The following is a 19128-nucleotide window of genomic DNA, read 5'->3' as shown; positions in this document are numbered from 1 at the left end:
AATGAATCAGGAATTTTTATCAAGTATGAGTCAATTATTCAGTCATTTAACTATCTTCCACTTTTTAATTCAATCAAGATCCTCTGATGATACACTATATGACCAAAAGTATCTGGACCCCCCTTGGTCTGGGCCTGTTTTCCATGTTTAGGGCTATGTCCATTAGTTTTAGTGAAGGCAAATCTTAATCCTACAGCTTTACAATCACATTCTAGATAATTCTGTGCTTCCACAACAGTTTGGGGAAGGCCCTTTCCTGTTTGAGTATGACAATGACCCCGGGCACTCATTGAGGTTCATATCATAATGGTTTTGTCAAGAACGATGTGGAAAAATTTGCCTGGCCTGCACAGAGCCCTGACCTCAACCTCATCCAACACCTTTGGGATCAATTGGAAGGCCTAATTGCCAAATCAGTGCCTGATCTCACTAATGCTCATCTGGCTGAATGGAAGCAAATCCCCGTAGCAATGCTCCAACATCTATTATAAAGCCTTCCTAAAAGAGGGGTGGCTGTTATAGCAGCAGAGGGTGGACCAACTCCACATTAATGGCCATAATTTTGGACAAGATGTTGGATGTCAGGTGTCCACATACCTTTGGCCATGTATGTTTTTCTGCCAATAAGAAACAAGGAACAGAGCATTTGAGTTGTAGAGTATATAGTGTTGGTGTGTGTGCTGAGAAAAGTCGGTTAAATTTGGGTATAAATTGACCTATATTTAATCTTGGAAAAGCTTGTGTGGTTTTGGTAAATGACAGGAATGCAGTAACAGAAGAGAAATGTCAACAGTGCTCAAGAAGAAGTAGCATCTGGTTGTTGGTCTGCAAGAAAGCAGTCATATGTACAAGAATCATTTCTGGAAATCTTCAATTTAATTTGATCTATGTAACTCATATTTAAGTATACAAGTCAAAAAATATATTTATCTGGTACAAATCACCGTGCTTTTATTTCCTTCTTACACAAAGAGCTGTAAATCTTTACTGAACACTGTTTACAAAAAACATTTTATTTGAATTTGGTTGAGATGTGAGGTGAGGAACTGCGGTAGCAATGATTGTGGTGTCCTGTATTTGCAGCGTATGATTCCCAAAGACTCACACAAATCACAGCATAGAGCAAACTTCCCACCATTACCGTCATCCAAAAATAGCATGGCTGCATATGGTGATAGTGTATCAGAAACCTGTAGAGATTTAAATTAAAAAAGGATTATTAAGGATTTTATGGTTACACTCTGACTATAATACAGCTGAAATCAGTGTCTTTTAGAACCAGCACTGCATGCAAGTACAGCATGTGTGTATTGGTGGAAGGTTTTCAGCTACAGTGTATGCATGCCTCGAGGTTGACAGCATGTGTTTTTTTGTGGAGAATGTGTAACCACAGTGTATCACTGGACTGTCTATAACTACAGTATAGTCAGTGTGAAACTGCTTTTTGTTTGTCTCTGTTGACTATTACTGGTCACTTATGGAGGGATGAAAGTTGTACTTACCTGAAGAGCAGATGGGAGAGGTTATGGTGATTCCATACAGGTGAGACTTCTGATCAGGCAGGTACTCATCTGTAACCCAATGGCCATCCTCACTCAGGACCAAGACTGCCTCTCTATAAAAATAACTGTGATCAACTGCAGTCACACTGAAGCAAGTAGCTCTTCAGCTTGTGAGAGCCTTGACAGATAAAATCTACAAATGAACCTTAACTGAGGTTACATTGATACTGAGATTTGAATAAAGAATGAATGTGGATGATGCGTTTGACAGCTATGATAGGTGTGACTTCTCACAGTTTTTATTTCACGTACATATGAATAGAACAAACAAACGAAGAATAAACAAAGGCACATTAATAAATCAGAGTCTGAGTAAGGAATGATGTGGGAAGTAATGCAAAAATGTCCATGGAGTGAAGGTAGAAACAGAAAGAATGAAATAAGGAACTAACACAATAGGATAATTGCTGAAGATCAAAGTAAGAGCATCAGGATTTATCACCTTGTCCAGTCTGAATAGAAGAAATAGTTGTCATGGGACACCAGGCTGAAGGGGTAGCTCAGACCTTTCTGGATCTCACGTCTCCCTGTCCCATCGGGGAATATGCACTCGAGCCGTTTGGTGCCTGATCGTCATTGGGGAACCCAGTTATTATGGTGCCTGATTCCAATGTATTTTTTAATGCAATTTTTCCTCCCCTGGTCTCCCAGTTGTGGATTCCCAAGGCGTGCACATGCTGCAACACTAATTAATAGCCTTCGTCTTTAATTTGGGAGGGCCAAAGACAAGCATGTGTTCTCCTGCAGAGCATGTAATGTTGCCACTTTTTTTCCCGTTGCCGTTGACAAGTCAGGCTTGCACAGAGATAAGTGGGAGCATGGCACTTCATGTGCAGCTCAACAGGCACCTGATTAGCTATCCGAGGTCACTGGTGCACAATTAGGTGCTTTCATGCTGGGCAAGGTTTGGTACAGGCATGGTTGATTCAAATTCATTTAACAGATTTATTTAACTTGCATATAGATACGAGATAAGATCATTAACACATTATTGATGATTAAAGAATGCACTATCTACGATATATGAACATCCATCCATTTTCTATACCCGCTCATTCCTGGCCACGAGAGGTGCTGGAGCCTATCCTAGCATTCATTGGACAAGAGGTAGGAATATACCTAGGACAGTTTGCCAGTCCATCTCAGGGTATGCACACCATTCACTCACACACTCATACCTAGGGGCAATTCAGACTCTCCAATGAACTTAACCTGCATGTCTTTGGACTATGGGAGGAAACTGGAGTACCTGGAGGAAACCCACACAGACACAGGGAGAGTATGCAAACTCCACACAGAAAGGCCTCGGCCAGGATTTGAACCAAGGACCTTCTTGCTGCACCCCAAAGACACTACCATGCCGCCCACATATGAACATGAACTTACAAATTTGTAAAAACAAAAAATCACACAGATTATGGTTTCAAGGGAGGTGTTAAACCTGCATCGGCCCAGCACAGGTGTTTCATGGAGGGGTCAAAGGTCAAGGCATTGGGAAGCCTAATTCCATCTTGCACCAGCACCCTCCTGTTGTGGCCGTCCACTTTGGAACTTTCTATTTTTGGAGAGTCTCGGTTCCAGTCTGTCCAGTACAGGGTTCTGCAGAATGGGACACAAGCTCACAGTCACCAATGGGAGAATCTTTATCTATGGAATTTTGCTTATAATAAGAACAACTGTCAGATTAGATTTGAAGAACATTTTATTGTCCATAAGTGATTAAATCTGCCTTTGGCTTCAACCATGCATTACTGCCCTATAGTTTTGCCTTCAAATGTAGGCACTGTAGTGTTTTGGGCTGGTTTTAGTTTTTTCCAGAAATCCTATGTTCTGTGTCAGTGACTTGCAACTCTTTCTTTCTTTCAGCAATCATCTCATCCTGCCTGAATGACATCTTGAGCTGGATGGAAAATTACCACATAAAGCTCAGTCTTGCAAAGAATGAGATGCTCTAAATCCCTGCCATGTCTTCCCCCGTGTGACCGCTTTTAGAACCTTCAGGTAGATTTGTCGTTTGTTCGTTGTCAATTGAGTATGCACTTACATTTGCTTTCTCTCTCTTGGGACTACTCTTTCCTCCTTTAGGGAATTACTGCACTTCAATCCCTGATTTCTGCACTTGAGATTGCAGTGTATGTTGCTAAATGCGAGTAAAGATCGAAAGGTGAGCTTTAATCTAGAGAAAAGACATACCCACTGGAAGAGTCCACAGCAATGGCTCGTGGGTTCAGCAGATCAGTGTTGAAAAGAACTCTTCGGGCACTGCCATCCAGACCAGATGTTTCGATTCTGTCCGTCCCACTGTCTACCCAGAAAAGTGTCCTGTGTAACGTGTCTACAGCTAGGCCCTCAGGACTAGTCAACCCTGTAAAATACATTGCAGTATTTATATGCCTGGCAGATGTCCTTAGTCAAAACGTGTACGTTTCATGTCACTCAATTATATTGCTAAATAAAATCTGGTTGAATCTGGCATAAAATGGTGCGGGAGGATACATACACTGTGGATTACCCATGTCGTGTGTTGTATTTGTGTACCTGAGCTGACAACGGTCTCGGGTTCCCCCCATGGGTCAAGTCTTGCTCTGCTGATTGTCTGGGTGCCAAGGTCTGTCCAGTACACCACCTTCTCCCGACAGTCGTAGTCAATCCCAACAACAATGGATCCCTGTGTGTTCAGCACAGCGACTGAGCGTGAAATTATGAACAGCACTGGGCCATGAACATGTTGCTGTTGATACGTTTTATTCACACTGTTACCTGCAGTGTTTGTAGGATTGAGGCTTTCTCCTTGTCCATGTGAGCCCCATTCAGAGGCAATGCCCCAATCTGCTGCCCCTGAGCATATAGGAGCATGGGGCCTGAAAAGGGCGGTGCAACATTGGGCCGAGGTGGCAGCTGTATTGTGGGAGGAGCCACAGTCGGAATGCCTGACAGTCACAGACAAGAGCTATATGTTTGTTGTGTTTCTTTTTTCATTTTCATTTTTTATTTTATTTTATGATTTTGATAGGCACTGATGCACCTAGGGACGGACTTACAGGCAGGCTTCACGGCATCATGCGAGCGCGTTCCAATCATCTCCCTCCCATCGCGGTCCACACACCAGCAGTAGGTGCTGTCTCCATAGCACTGCACAGGTTCAAACTGGCCCACGACATCACACTGGGGTATGTAGTCCTTGGAGACTGGCTGGCCTCCATAGTGATCCAATAGGGTATACCTCCAGCGCTCGCATACTGTCTCAGGGCGTGGTATGGATGGGGCTAGAGGGTGTGTATCATCATAAATCTGACACCCTGTAACACCTTTTGTAACACTTCACTTGCACCTTTCAACATAAGGTTGACATAACACTGTCATACACATATCAGAAGATGTCATAACATATGATGTCAGTTTATATCAAATTACATAAAACTGTCATCACTTTTATCAGTAAACAGTATGACAGTAACATCTTTCATAACATTTACATATAAAACTAGGACAGTTTTATGTAATTTGATATTAATTTACATAATCTGCCATGCCATTTTGTGACGTTACGTCATTTGTTACGTCATGTGTATGACAGTATATTCTCAGCATTATGTTGAAAGGTTCAAGTAGTGTTACCAACCTTCCTCTGTAATTATTTTTTAAAAATGGGAACAACACACATTGTTGTAATATAACAACAATATACATCTTGAACCCTGTGAGTCCCTGAGTTTGTTTCTCAGGCAATGATTAAACAAGTTGACATGAAATTCATTCAATTCAAGCTTATAGGATTAGTAGTGTAACATTCATTCTAATCAGGCACTAGAGAGGACAGGGGGGAACTGGCTCTCTACTGGACTAGTCTGCTAACAGCATTCTGTTTATGCCGTGAGAATGTCTGTAGATCTTTTTGATGTATGTGGTCGTAACATTGTCCTTGCTCTGTTATTGTAGAATTTCGTAAGTGAGGGTTTTTGAACTACTGATTATAGCCCTGCTCTCTCCGACTGGACAATTATCTCAAATATAGACTTGGCCCTGCTTGCTCTGTACAAATAAAGATCTACACATCTCTGAGCCTATACAACATTTAAAAGGAATGGTTCCAAAAGGACATAGGAATGTATTTGTGACTTCCATTGGACATCTCAGTGGAATCTCCATGCTTGGGCCAGTGATTGGGTGAGTGCTGTTTCGGGTGTTTCTACCTGCTGGATAAAGTTTTTGGGCAGGAATTCAGGTGATTTTACCTGGTTGGTTGCAGTTGGAGGGTGGGGTACCTGGGAATGTCCTGGTCCCAGCTTGCTCCTGGCCCCTGCTGTCCACACACCAGCAGTGTCCTGTAGAGCCATGGCACTGCAGGGGTCTGTACCCACCATCCTCATCACACTGGGGCACAAAGGCCCCCTGCATGACAGACCGTGCTCCCCAAGGCCCCAGACTCTCTAGCAGAGTGTCTCTGTGCTGCTCGCATTGGGTCAAAGGGTGCTGAGAGTGCACTGTGGAACAATGCGCAGGATTTTTAGTCCATCTGAACTACAACATTTATGTAAAGGAAGTACTATTCCGTTTTGAATGGGAGTCATTGGGATATATCCATACTGTATCACAGATTAGCTATTTTGTTTTAGACTAAACAAGTTATTTTTTAAAATAACTGATTATTAATATTTTGGTGAACATCTTGCTGACCAATATACAATCTTTTGATGAAAATGCATATGTGACAATAAGACAGTTCTTTGAAAAATAATTTTATGTCACACAAATACTGTGTTACACAGTCCTTCCTCATGCATATGTATAAAGTAGCTCTGACTGTTGTTTAGTTGATTCACTTAATGCATTTTGGTTATTAAACACAACCTACAAAGATAGCTATCTAGCTAGCTGGCTTCCTAATTGGCTGTCAAGATCCCTGCTTTTTAATCAGCATGTTTAAATATTCCTGTAAATGGAATATTTAAAATTTAAATGGATTACTCTCAACCCATGTCCAGTAAATTCACAAACAGAAAAAAATCTGACTAGAGCTTGCAGCTACTGGTCTCAACTGCATTTTAACATGTGTATTTGGTTAATTCCTCCATCATCTTTGGACAGATAAAGTCAGCTACTGTAGTTATTATAGGTTTAAGCCTAGATTTACTCATCAAATCAAACTATACCATGAAGGATTTTTTAGCCTTGCTGAGGTGCTGTGTTTATACTCAAAGAAGACTCCTTCTCCCTCTTCAACTCCGGTCACTTACACCATGTACCTGAATTCAGCCATTTAGCAACCTAACATAGACAGCTGGATAGCAAGAGGTAATGTTACTTACAGGTCTAACAGAAAACACACCAACTCCGCATTGCCAGTGAATCATAGATATGACAAGAGACTGCATTGGCATGGATTGCAAAGCCTTGCTGCAGTATGGTGCTTACCACTAGGGGGCAGACACTGGAACCCATCTCCCTGGAACCCGAGCCAGCATCGGCACTGGAAGGAGCCTGGGAAGTTGGTGCAAGAGGCGTGGAGATGGCACAGCTGGGACAGGCACTCATCAATATCTGTCACATTAAGAGAACCTCACAGTCACCAACACCCATTAGACATTCCATATTTGTGCCAAAAAGGCCACTCACACTACACTGTTAACCAGATATCAATATTTGTATCAATAACTGGGAAACCCGGGAAATGTTTAGACTATATCCCTTCAGTGATATTTCATTTTTTAAAGAATGCTGTTTCAAATAAAGTTGAATTAGAAAATTGCTCTCATCAGTGCTGATCATTCATTTCCAAATATTTTTAGCCAGGGATGCTTGCACTAACCACAGCTATCAGTGTACATCCCTGGTCTACGATATTTACCTCATACAGTGCTGCACTCCATTGATGGCCCTATCTTTTCAAACCCCAGCATTAAAGAACTGCACATCTACAGCGATGAATTAAGGCTGTTTGCTCATTTAAAATCAAATGCTCCTCGGCTAGCTTCATGTGATGTCCTTTCAAAATATAATTGCAAACATCTTTGATTTAGAGTGTTTTTAGCAGACAGACTGCCCTTATTTTGTATTTTGGCTTTATTCAGAAAGGGAGAAAGCACAGAGGGTAACAGATGGTGATGGAATCCCATCTCAGAAGATGCTATTGCTGGGGATCTGACCAAGCCACAGCCATGTGAGGGGACTCGTACATGGCTTGAGAGTCAGCCACCTTACGGACTGTGGACCACAATACCATGCAGCCTTTGTGTCCCCCCAGGTGGAGCTCACCTACGCAGGTCCATCCATCTAAGTCCGTCTGGTAGCCACTGTGACACAGGCAGTGATAGCTGCCTGGAACATTCACACACTGAGAGAGAAAACCACAGGTACTGAGGCCTTCGGTACACTCATCAACATCTGAGAGGGATTGGAGAAGAGTGAAGAAAGGGGGACAGGCAGGAACGGCAAAAAGAAGAGAAAAAGGTTCTTGAAAAAGAAAGGATGGCAACTGAGAGTTATATTAATGTGACATTGATTATTTTTCCTTAGATAGCAATTCAATTGGTGTTCTTCCATATTATGTTATTTAAAGTATTACCAAATAAATACTAGTATGGTCAATACTTAATAGCATTAAAAACTTGATATTTGGTAAGAATTACAAAATAAAATGAGAAAAAGTTGTGTAGGTCACTCTGGATAAGAGCGTCTGCTAAATGCCTGTAATGTAATGTAAACTGTACTGGAAATGAAGTTATACTTTTATATAACGTATTATATTAATATTTGCAATTTGATTAATAATATATTATGAGATTCTAATGTACTGCATCATTATTTATGCAATAAATATCTTCACATGAACATATACATGTAGTCATGTACCCCATCTCATATGGCCTTTTTCCATTTCTGTAGCATACTGCACTGTACCGTAGCACAAACTCCACCATTGCTGTACCCAGTCTCTTACCATGACAGCTGCGGCCATTGCCCCAGTATCCCAGAGCACACTGGCAGTGGAACATGGAACCTTCACCAGGCAGGCATAGGGCAGTAATGTGGCAGTCGTGGGTGCCATCATAGCAGGGATTCACTGAAGAAGGCTCTGCTAGGTTCACCAGGGGAGAAGGGTCATAGTTCAGAGCTATGTTATAGACACAACTCCGCTTCTTTACAGCACAGACAAATCTCCATAAAAAGTGCTCAGCTCCCATGCAGCAAAGACAAGCCCTCACAGAAAAAGCTCAGCTTCTCTACTCTAAATACACATCTCCATACAAAGCACTCAGCTTCTGTACAGTACAGACAAGCCCTCAGGGATGGAGCTAGGCTCATCTACAGTACAGACAAATCTCCATACAAAGCACTCAGCTCCCATACAGTACAGACAAGCCCTCACAGAAGGAGCTCACCTTTTCTACCGTAAATACACATCTCCATACAAAGCACTCAGCTTCTGTACAGTACAGACAAGCCCTCAAGGATGGAGCTAGGCTCCTTTACAGTACAGACAAATCTCCATACAAAGCGCTCAGCTCCCATACAGTACAGACAAGCCCTCACAGAAAGAGCTCAGCTCTACAACACACACACATCTCCAAGCAGGCAGCTTAGCTGCGCTCCAGCACTGACATCCCCACACAGAGATCAGTTCCCCTCCAGTACAGACACATCTCTATACAGAGATCTCACCTCTGACAGGCCCTATGGTGTTAGCAGAAGCATATCTGAGGCTCTGCTCCTCTGTCTCGTACATGACGGTGACGCGCTCCACGCTCAGCTGCTGGGTGTCAGGGCTGGCTGGCGGGCCATGCGGACAGTGCCTATACGTCACATTCTGATGCAGAAGGAAGGAGAAGGTCTCCAAGCTGCCATCCGCTGATACCACAGTGTACTTGCGCACCGACGTGGCTGTCACCACTGACACCCGGGAGGAACAGGAGACTACATCATCCAGAATGCACTATGGATATGCCAAACATGACAGCCATGCTACTACATGCAAGCAGGATCAAAACTCTATGGGCCACACGTTTTTTGATTAGTTTAGGGTCAAGGTCAAGATAAGGGTCATCATAGATGGCTTACCAGTATGGACAGTGAATAGCATCATTTTGTAGTTATTGGCATAGTCATGGTTATTATTGCCAATGGATACAGACTGTAAGGGTTAGTGATAAGTTAACCTGATGGATAGTACTGGAAAATCTCCTTGTAAGGCTCGATCTGCACTGTGGCACCAGGAGCTATGAAGGGCAAGTCTCCATGGATACGGGTGTCCACGCCCAGGTAATTGTGGTAGTCCAGGCCCCTGGCTTCATGAACGATGGACACACGCTGGTTTCCTGGCCTGAATATCATCTCCGTGTGGCATGTAAATTCAGTACCTGAGACAAACAGTGAAAAGACACCTTTGAGCTGTTTTCTGTCTTTGTTTTAATTATTTTTAATACCTTTTTTTCCTTCTCTAAATCTCTTGAATACTCATCTGAAATTCATTACCGCAATGTCCTCTGCACCTTAGCTTTAGGGCATGATCTGTCCTCTGTTGAGTGTATTGCCAGCAATCACTTCTTTTCATTCCACATTCGAGCAGCTGAGCTGCAAAAATGTCAGGGGAGTACACCTCATGTGCTGCTGGCGCAGGCAGAATGCAGGTGCCTCAACCAGAGCTGCTGCTCTTGTACAATAGGACAGAGGTCACATACCGCTAGGTAATCCCTGATGAATCTGCAAATTCACCTGAAATCACCCAGACAGCTCATCCTGTCCATTGTGTCGATCCATACTGACATGAAGATTAGTCAATCAGAGCAGATTTGTCTTAAATCACAGCTAGTAGAACATGACCAAAGAAAACTCTGCCATTTGCAACCGTTCCTCCTTGAGCAGCATTATGGGCACCACTGCATGGCAGCGAGCCAAAGCCGTCACTGGCAAGGATTCGATACCAGGCAGTGGGGCAAATAAACTATTCAGTCAAAACCCAGGGTCCTACCAAGGACAAGCTATGCACCCCAGCATTCTTTCTGCTCTTCAAATGAATCAGGAGTTTAAAACTGACAAAATTAAGCCTTACCGGTGATGCTGAAACCATTTTGGTGGTTTGGCATCTCCAGGGCAAACAGCCAACCAAACAAGCCTCCGATGGGGGTGAGGGGCATCAGTGCCGCGCCAGCGTGCTCGGGGACTCGGCTGAGGGTGGCGAAGGCTCGTCCGTCCCCCACCACCATATAGGCGTGCAGATCCACATCGGCCAGCTCCACCAGGCTGTTCCCCACCGCCACTACACCCCGCACCTTTCCACTCACACGCTGGGGGACACCTGGAGCATAGGGCCACACACCTTACAGCATTGTGATGATTGCGAGGCCTGAATTTGAACTAGACCTTTCAAAAGTGAAAATGTGCAAAAATGGCTGGGACTAGAGGAACCAGAACAGGAAGAGGAAGGCCATGGTCAAAGATGGGACAACCTGTCCTGCATAGAGGGTTTGCAACAGGGAGGATGAACAAATATGGGAAAGTATAAAAATAAGGAGTCGAAAGGCTGCCTGCAAGGGTAGAAAGAGGAAGAGAAATGGCTTGATGAAGCAAGGACAGGTCAAAAGGTCAGAAAATTAATGAATCAACAACACAATTGAAAATAAATGGGGGAGTGTCTAAAGTATATGAGGGGAATGGATTTGATATGCTCAATGTTAATGCAGTTCATTCTGATGTCACAGAGGAAATGTGTGAGTGGCTGGAAAGAAGGCGTCAGAGAAAAAATATAAAAGGCTAAGAGTATTATAATGAAGGTACAGCAACGATGGTGATGATGACAACAAGGATGGAGAGATGGCCTTAACCAAATACAAAGAAAACAATACATTAATTTACGGATAGCGAAAAACTACAGCCTTTTCTCTGAGTAAGGGCTCTCCTTCAGTGAGACCACAGGAAGGTGAGATACTGGGAGTTTTTATTTTTTTAGCATGTGATTAATCTTGCTTTTATATAATTAAATTCTTAGTAGTGTGCTTAGCTAAAGGCCTGATCTGTGGGCTCGGGATACCTATGTACCATGAAGATGCAGGAAGCTGCATCTTACCTACTTAGCTGAGAATGTGTGATATGTCCTCAAATAAACTTTACTCAAATTTCTATTCATGAACTGGAAAGGTGTCAATTCCTTTGACCCTTCAAACATGCATAGATCTCACAATAACTCATAAACTGAAGACCTGAACTATTTACTATGGTAGACTCAAATACTTATACTGGTTATTCAGGTCTTCAGTTTGAAGGGTCAAAGGAATTGACACCTTTCCAGTTCATGAATAGAAATTTGAGTAAAGTTTATTTGAGGACATATCACACATGGGTCCCAGATGGGGACTGGTGAGTCAGCTTTGGGAGCAGTCTTCAGTTTCTAGCATGATTTAGGGGGGGGGGGGGGGTGTCTTCGGTGTCTTAACTATTTAACCTCTTTTGGGCCGTATATTCATTCTTGGAAAAAGTAGCAACACAAAAGCTGAACACCATTCTAACCCAATGAACTTCTTACAGCCCTATTTCGATAACAGTGTATCAACTCTGATATGGTGATGCCCACACCCACAATGACAGGCTAAGACTCACACTCACTCTAATAGGCTAACACTCACACCCACTCTAACTGGCTAAAGCTCACACCTACAATGACAGGCTAGCACGCACACCTACAATGACAGGCTAACACTCACACCCACTCTTAGGCTAAAACTCACACCCACAATGACAGGCTAACACTCATGCCCACTATAATTGGCTAAAACTCACACCCACAATGACAGGCTAACACTCACACCCACTCTTAGGCTAAAACTCACACCCACAATGACTGGCTAAGACTCACAGCCACTCTTAGGCTACAAATCACACCCACAATGACAGGCTAACACTCACACCCACTCTTAGACTAAAATTCATACCCACAATGACAGGCTAACACTCAAGCCCACTATAATTGGCTAAAACTCACACCCACAATGACAGGCTAACACTCACACCCACTCTTAGGCTAAAACTCACACCCACAATGACAGGCTAACACTCACAGCCACTCTTAGGCTAAAACTCACACCCACAATGACAGACTAACACTCACAGCCACTCTTAGGCTAAAACTCACACCCACAATGACAGGCTAACACTCACACCCACTCTAGGTGGCTAAAACTCATACCTACATGGACAGGCTCACACTCACACTCACTCTAATAGGCTAAAACTCTCATCCAGTCTGGCCCATTGACACTCACATCTAATAGGCTAGCACTCAGATTCACTCAAACTCACACTCCCATCGAGTCTGACACACTGCATACACTGCATTGTTTGCAAACTTAGTTGAACACAGCAGCTAGTAGAACTTGACAAAAAAAAAACCTTCCATATTACCACTTATCAACATCTGACATTGCAAATAAGTTGAGTATTCATCAATTCCAATGCTTCATACAATATTTCCCTGATGAGAATTCTCCAGAAAATGCACTTCAATGTCTTTCCTGTCAGCCCTAGATTGCCCCAATGTGAGACTGATATCTGTTACTTACCTGAAATGCTGATGACATCCATGACATCATCACCTAAAACTCACCTTCAGGCAGGCATTGCCACCCATTTCCATAGTAGCTAGAGCGGCAGTGGCAGCAGAAGCCTAACAAGTAGTCAGTGCAGTAACTGTCCTGGGAACACTCCTGATGGAACATGGCACAAGACTCCTCAAAATCGCCACTGGACTGCACCACTACAAAGAACAGAGGTGGAGAAATGGGAGATATTATCCACAAAGGACTATATGACCACAAATAAGAGTGAGGGCAATAGATGGAAGTAGTCATGCATGTATGACTGTACCACTACATGGAGAGGGAAAAGGGAGAGGTCATCCACATTGGACTGTATCACTACAACAGAGAGGGGAAAAAGCGAAACGGCTATCCACAGTGAACAATATAACTAGGAAGAAAAAGTTAAGAACAGACTCTGACACAGCTACAGTTAAGCGGAGGTTAAAGAGAGGACAAAAGCCAGACAGATTTGAGGGACGCACCTCCACTGCCGAAGTCAAGGTAGTCTGCATTCCTCTCTTGGGGTGATGAGGACTCCTGTCTGTCCATCAGAGGGAAGCTCTTAAGCTTCGGTGATGAAAGGGGAGCAGGGTCTGGGGGTTCAGAGGTCAGTGGGGGGAGGGCTGGGCTAGAATGAGTCTCACTGATGGAGAGAGGTGCCTGAAGAGAACAGGAACAGAGGTAAAAGTGTTAGTTTGAGGGATATTTATATTATTAGTCTCAGCATTAACATGTTCCACTGCTGTTGGAATCATATTCTGCTTGATACACCAGAGCACGAAAAAATGAAATATTCCTCCTATGTCTTCAGTTACTTAATTAACAAAATATGAACAACAGATTTTGAAATGAAATGCCAAAAAATGTACTTATTTTTTATTTTTCTATGTGACTATTTTGTCTGCGCTGCTAATTCAAGTAAAATAAATCAAATAATAAAACACAAAAATGTACAGTTATATTATTATTATTTCATATTTTGCCACAACATATTTTACAGTATTATTAGTTGGTCACCAGCAGTATCCATAAAGTATGACACAATAGATCCACGACAACAATACCCCAAAATTATGTAGAGCTATGCTTGACTTTGCACATATCCATTCACTAGATTTTATACATTGTCAATACATAAATAAATAGAACGTTTATACAGTGCTACTCTGACTCCCAAAGTGTTCACCTGGATCCATGCATAATAAAGTGGACCCAAAGATGGCAGAGAGGGAGTCAAACCAACACCATGCACAGGAAACTAAACTACAAGTAAGATTTTAGCTTCTCTATAGCTTGAAACCAGGAAGATATCCAAATTAGAGTGATGCATTCTAGTTTTTGATAATTCCATATTGGCTATATCAGTGAATGTTAAAAGCCATTCTTTCATTAAGAAACAGTGCAGAGGTTTCCATCTGCATGCAAGCATCCTTTTAGATATTGTCAGGCTAGCCAGCCACAGGAACTTTTCTTTAATTGAAAGGTCCATGTTTGAGCTTTCATTCTATAATAGTAATAAATGAGAATATGGAATATTATTAGAAATTATAACAGAGAGTATGCATGGTACGTTTATAAAATATCAACTACTTCCAGGCATTGCCACATCATGTGCATAAAAGCAATTAGGCAATGGTTGGATTTTAATGTGGAATAGTATAATAAGCTTGATGTGTAAATTTAAAATGGATCATCTGATGCTTAGGGTTTCTAGATGAGAAAAGGACATTATTCCAAGTAGTATCCCAATTTAGGTCAGACAGAGATGGCATTACATTACAATACATTACATTACATTTATTTAGCAGACGCTTTTATCCAGCGTGACGTACAATAGTGCATTTCATGGTCATGGACAACTACAAAACACAGGCTCAATAAGGCACGATACTCATTTCGTACAGCTATTTATAGCACAGAACACAGTTCAGTTCACACAGTGAACGCTATTCTGACCTAACTTATGCCAAGCCAAACTAGGGAGAAGAACAAGCTACAATATTAGGACAAATACAAATTACCAAAAGTGCTGGAATGGGGGTACATGTAACAGCCCTTTGTCCCATCCATCCATTATCTATACCTGCTTATCCCTAGTCAGGGTCACAGATGTGCTGGAGCCTATCCCAGCGTGTACTGGGGGAGAGGCAGGGAAACGCCCTAGACAGGTCAGACACAGGGAGAATATGTAAACTCCATACAGAAAGGCCCAGGCCAGGACTGCAGGGCTTTCTTTCTGTGAGGCAACAGTGATACCCACAGCACCACCCTGCAGCACCCTGTCAGTCCTTTTCCCATAATTTGTAAATCGATAGATATTTATATAATATTTTAAGAAAATAGAATTCAGTTAAAAAACCATGCCTCTTTTTTAACAGAACCTTATAGAATGGATTATTATCCAGTTTAATATCCCAGGGAACACAGTAGGTTGGCATGACTGCACATGTTTGTAAATGTGCAACAGTTCCAGGGAAATCATATTCTTCTCTAATGTCTTGGAATGTACGAACTCTTTCACCACACACACGATCAGTAAATCTGTGTATGGCATTACTACACCATTTGGGGAATGAAACAAGAGTGCCTGAAGTGTATACTTTAGTTTGATGTTGAAGGTTTCTTCCCATGATGGGAAAAATTAAGAAACACTTACTTGCGTTAAAATCAGCTTCTCCGATGCGTCAAAAGTTAGACGGCTTCAACAGAAAGTATGCAATAACACAATGGCTTTATACTTACTAATGTGATGTATACCCGTTTTTCTCAACTCCGGGCAGTATTTTGATATTAGAACGTCATTACATTTAAAGCTCGCAATAACTACTTTTTTGAGTGAAGACACTCGGCTGACTCACGCGTAATTCACCGATCGGCGCTCCATATACTTTCATTGGTTTCTTCAGTTCCCCCACTTCGGTCGACTTGTCTCGCTCTGCTATAATTAAATAGTCGTCGACTTTTCCATATGCTGTTGCAATGCAGATTTTCAGAAAGAGCAGTACGATTGTATCCTTCATATTGTGTGATCTCTGTGAGAGAGTAGCAGCTTTAGAAAAGGGAGCGAGGGATTCGCGTTAAGTTCGCTGGTGCAGTTATTTTTATATCTTGAGCGATTGCAGACGCATTTTATTGTTGCTTACAACTCAAATGCAATGACAACCTTGCTTATGGGGATTTGACAGAAAAGAACGCGATGATTGGCTTTTACATTCTTTGACTAGCGAGAGATACTGGACACCTATAGGAAAGTCTGGTCGAGCGAACAGATTTGGGGAGATGCCTCTTTAGCCAATACAATTACTCTCACTTCCTCTGTGTAGATGTAGATGCTACACCCCATAAAATTATTTAGACCCAGCTCTTCATCGAGTGAAGTGTTAAGAGTGAATGGAGAAGATGAAATGGGCTGCTGCTGTATGTGCTTCGGCATACTCAAAAGGAAAGAACATAAGCATTTGCAGAAACCTCTCTATTCAAACCATTACATTTTTAGGTAGGTTTGACAACTTGTTCATCAACTCAGTCCCCCGTCCTAATCTGATAGGACTCTGAGGTGTATCTGTCTGTCTCTATAATTGAGAAGTTTGTGTTAAACGAACATGGCGCAATGTTTCCATGTTTCTTTATAAACAAGTCTCAGCACTGTAATTATTAAGTTTATAAAGTTGACAATTATTATTATTATTATTATAACCCTTTTACTACAGAAAAAAATAAGATGGCAAGGCCAAGGACAAGAAGTCGTTATCATTTGTTTCCACACGGCGGCACACTCTTCAAGCGTATTCCTCTAAGTGCCCATGCAAATACATTATAACCATTATACGCAATAATATATCGGGAGATTAAATGGAAGGATGTTTGATCAGCATATATAAATATTTGATCTTTGCACTCCATTTGTCAGGTTTACAACACGGCTGTGTATCTGGATCATTCATCAAAATCTGTTTGTTCTCCTGCCTAGAATGTGTAATCTAATGAAAAACATGTTTTCATCACACAAAACTGGCAAGTTATTCGCACACACAAGGCACTGTTTGAATGAACACACTGTTTTCAGAGGGTAAGATTAAAAAACACAGGGCCAAGTTACTTGAAACAATTTAGGAAACATTGGGTAGCATTGTTTTGGAATACAGCTGGTTTAATTTGTGTGAGCTAAGATAGTCAATATTGTTTCTTGTAACTTGGCGTAATTTTGATATCAATACTTTTAATGCCATTTCTGTAGTTGATAATGGTATTTCATGTAAATGTAGGCTGTGAGAGACATGCATACACATAAATACATGCAAACACACATTGGCTACATTCTAGCAAAAAGAAACCCATTGGCATGGATTCAATAATTTTTCTTTTACCACAAATGACAAATAAATGAAAGCGTATGTCATATTTTTAAATGAAAATGTTTTCAATTAATATTTTGTTTTTTTAATTTTTATCTTACCTTTATTAATTACTGGATTCGTATGTTCCTTAGTTTACCATTTCATTGTACTTTTATTGTCTTTTAGTATCTTCTTTTCATATGTGTTTTTTTTTTTTTTGTGCGTGTTCAGTACATTGTGTTGCAAATTTGTATGAAATGTTCTCTATAAATAAAGCCTGAGTGATTGGTTGATTGATTGATTGATTGATTTAGTGGGCTATTGTACACAACAGACCTAGTAATTGTTTGTATGTCGGCAGAGGGCTAGCTAACATTCATTTAGAAATGTGGTGTTACAGGGTAGCTACAGTAGCTTAGTTAAAAAGTAGTTACCAGTACAGACACAGTGGTTAATGTGACCATTTTTACTTAAAATCAGTGTACCTGCCACAAAGAAGTCGTTATCTTGCTCCTCTTTTTATACGACTGGTAACGTTACCTACCGGACCTAGGTGCAGCACAGATTTTGGTTCTTTATTCTGTACTAACGTTATACACTCAGTCTGTCATCTCGTTAGCAATGTAGCTAACATTAAATGGCATGGTCAAAATGGCAAAAGTGGAACTGTCTAAAGTGTGGGTGTATTTTATTTGGATTTCAGAAATCTAAATGACCTTCCTGCAAAAATTATACAGATGCAAAAGTGGTCTAAATTTTTTGTTTGTAGTTACAGAGCAAGCTAGTATAATGAGTTAGAATTTGAATCCGGGATTTGATTAGATTAGAGTGATTTTAATCCGGTTCTGTCACTCCTCCAAAAGCCCCATATGTTATGGTTATGCCTTTTATGGTCACCAGAGGGCGACATTTCTTTTCATCTTGTGTTCGTTTTTCTTACGGTTTTCACCTGTGTTTAATCAGTCATTGTATTCACATGTGTCTTGTTACCCTCAGTGTATTTAAGTCATGTTTCCCTGTCACGAGTCTTTCTAGTGTTTTTGAGTTCCTCTGTGTGTTTTTCTGTTTCAAGCATTTTTGAGTTTTTGGATTGGCCCGTCGTGACCTCTTTGTTTGTTCTAAGTAAAGTCTTTGTTTAAAACCTACCTTTTAGGCTTCCTGTGTTTTTTTACTCTGCACTTGGGTCCTAACACAACAAACCCTGACACCATAGGCAAGTTAGCTACCCAGTGAGTAACTGTTCTTTTAAATGAGTGCACTTCCATTATGTCCATTTTGAGTGTGTATCCAATGTTATTATTGGCTGATGTACCTAAATATCCAATGGGGAGGCACATTCTTTGTGGGCCTGGAGCATTTGTGATGATGTAATTGGCAGGAAAAAGAAGAAGAACTTGGTGGGATGGCATACCAACCATCCCAATCTGCATAGGCCTGATTTCGCAATCTTGCACATACCGTATCAATATTGATGAATCGGGACTTTCCTGCTAATTTGTTTTGAGGCTTAACCTGAAATACCACTAGGTACATTGGAAGAAGAGGTTTGATGACTTAAATATTAATGGCTTTCAAAGGCTTGGAGCCTATAAGGTGGAGAGGTTAGAGGTTTCTGGTTTTTGTCAAGGAAGTTAAGAGTTGTAACAATTTCTGTACAAG

General features: G+C 41.5%; 1 protein-coding gene across 2 annotated transcripts; it reads right to left on the bottom strand.

Annotated features, from left to right (window-relative positions):
- Positions 1-854: 854 nt before the first annotated feature.
- On the bottom strand, positions 855-16403 carry LOC135256994 (nidogen-2-like). Of its 2 annotated transcripts, none has more exons than XM_064339317.1 (18): positions 15991-16403; positions 13615-13792; positions 13159-13308; positions 10612-10857; positions 9719-9919; positions 9225-9452; positions 8503-8640; positions 7818-7946; positions 6978-7103; positions 5798-6046; positions 4604-4828; positions 4323-4492; positions 4101-4230; positions 3756-3927; positions 3004-3161; positions 2005-2128; positions 1503-1615; positions 855-1190 (listed from the first exon to the last, which is right to left on the bottom strand). In XM_064339317.1, exons 1-18 carry the CDS (start codon positions 16150-16152, stop codon positions 1183-1185), a joined length of 2907 nt encoding a protein of 968 aa, XP_064195387.1. In that variant the 5' UTR covers positions 16153-16403; the 3' UTR covers positions 855-1182. The 2 variants fall into 2 exon arrangements, with proteins under 2 accessions (XP_064195387.1, XP_064195388.1); XM_064339318.1 differs by having other exon boundaries at positions 8503-8637; positions 15991-16402.
- Between the last annotated feature and the right edge of the window lie 2725 nt (positions 16404-19128).

This window comes from Anguilla rostrata, chromosome 6, assembly GCF_018555375.3.
Source record: "Anguilla rostrata isolate EN2019 chromosome 6, ASM1855537v3, whole genome shotgun sequence".
NCBI lineage: Eukaryota > Metazoa > Chordata > Actinopteri > Anguilliformes > Anguillidae > Anguilla > Anguilla rostrata.
This window is presented reverse-complemented; position numbering and strand designations above follow the sequence as displayed.

What these genes read in the sequence shown, in the direction of transcription:
- LOC135256994 (XM_064339317.1), bottom strand. Translation starts at nt 16,152, where the DNA reads ATGAAGGATACAATCGTACTGCTCTTTCTGAAAATCTGCATTGCAACA. An exon ending in AAATGGTTTCAGCATCACCG is followed by an intron (nt 9,920 to 10,611) that starts GTAAGGCTTAAT and finishes TGTTTGTCTCAG; the next exon opens with GTACTGAATTTACATGCCAC. An exon ending in CCTGTGCTGGGCCGATGCAG is followed by an intron (nt 2,129 to 3,003) that starts GTTTAACACCTC and finishes AATGACGATCAG; the next exon opens with GCACCAAACGGCTCGAGTGC.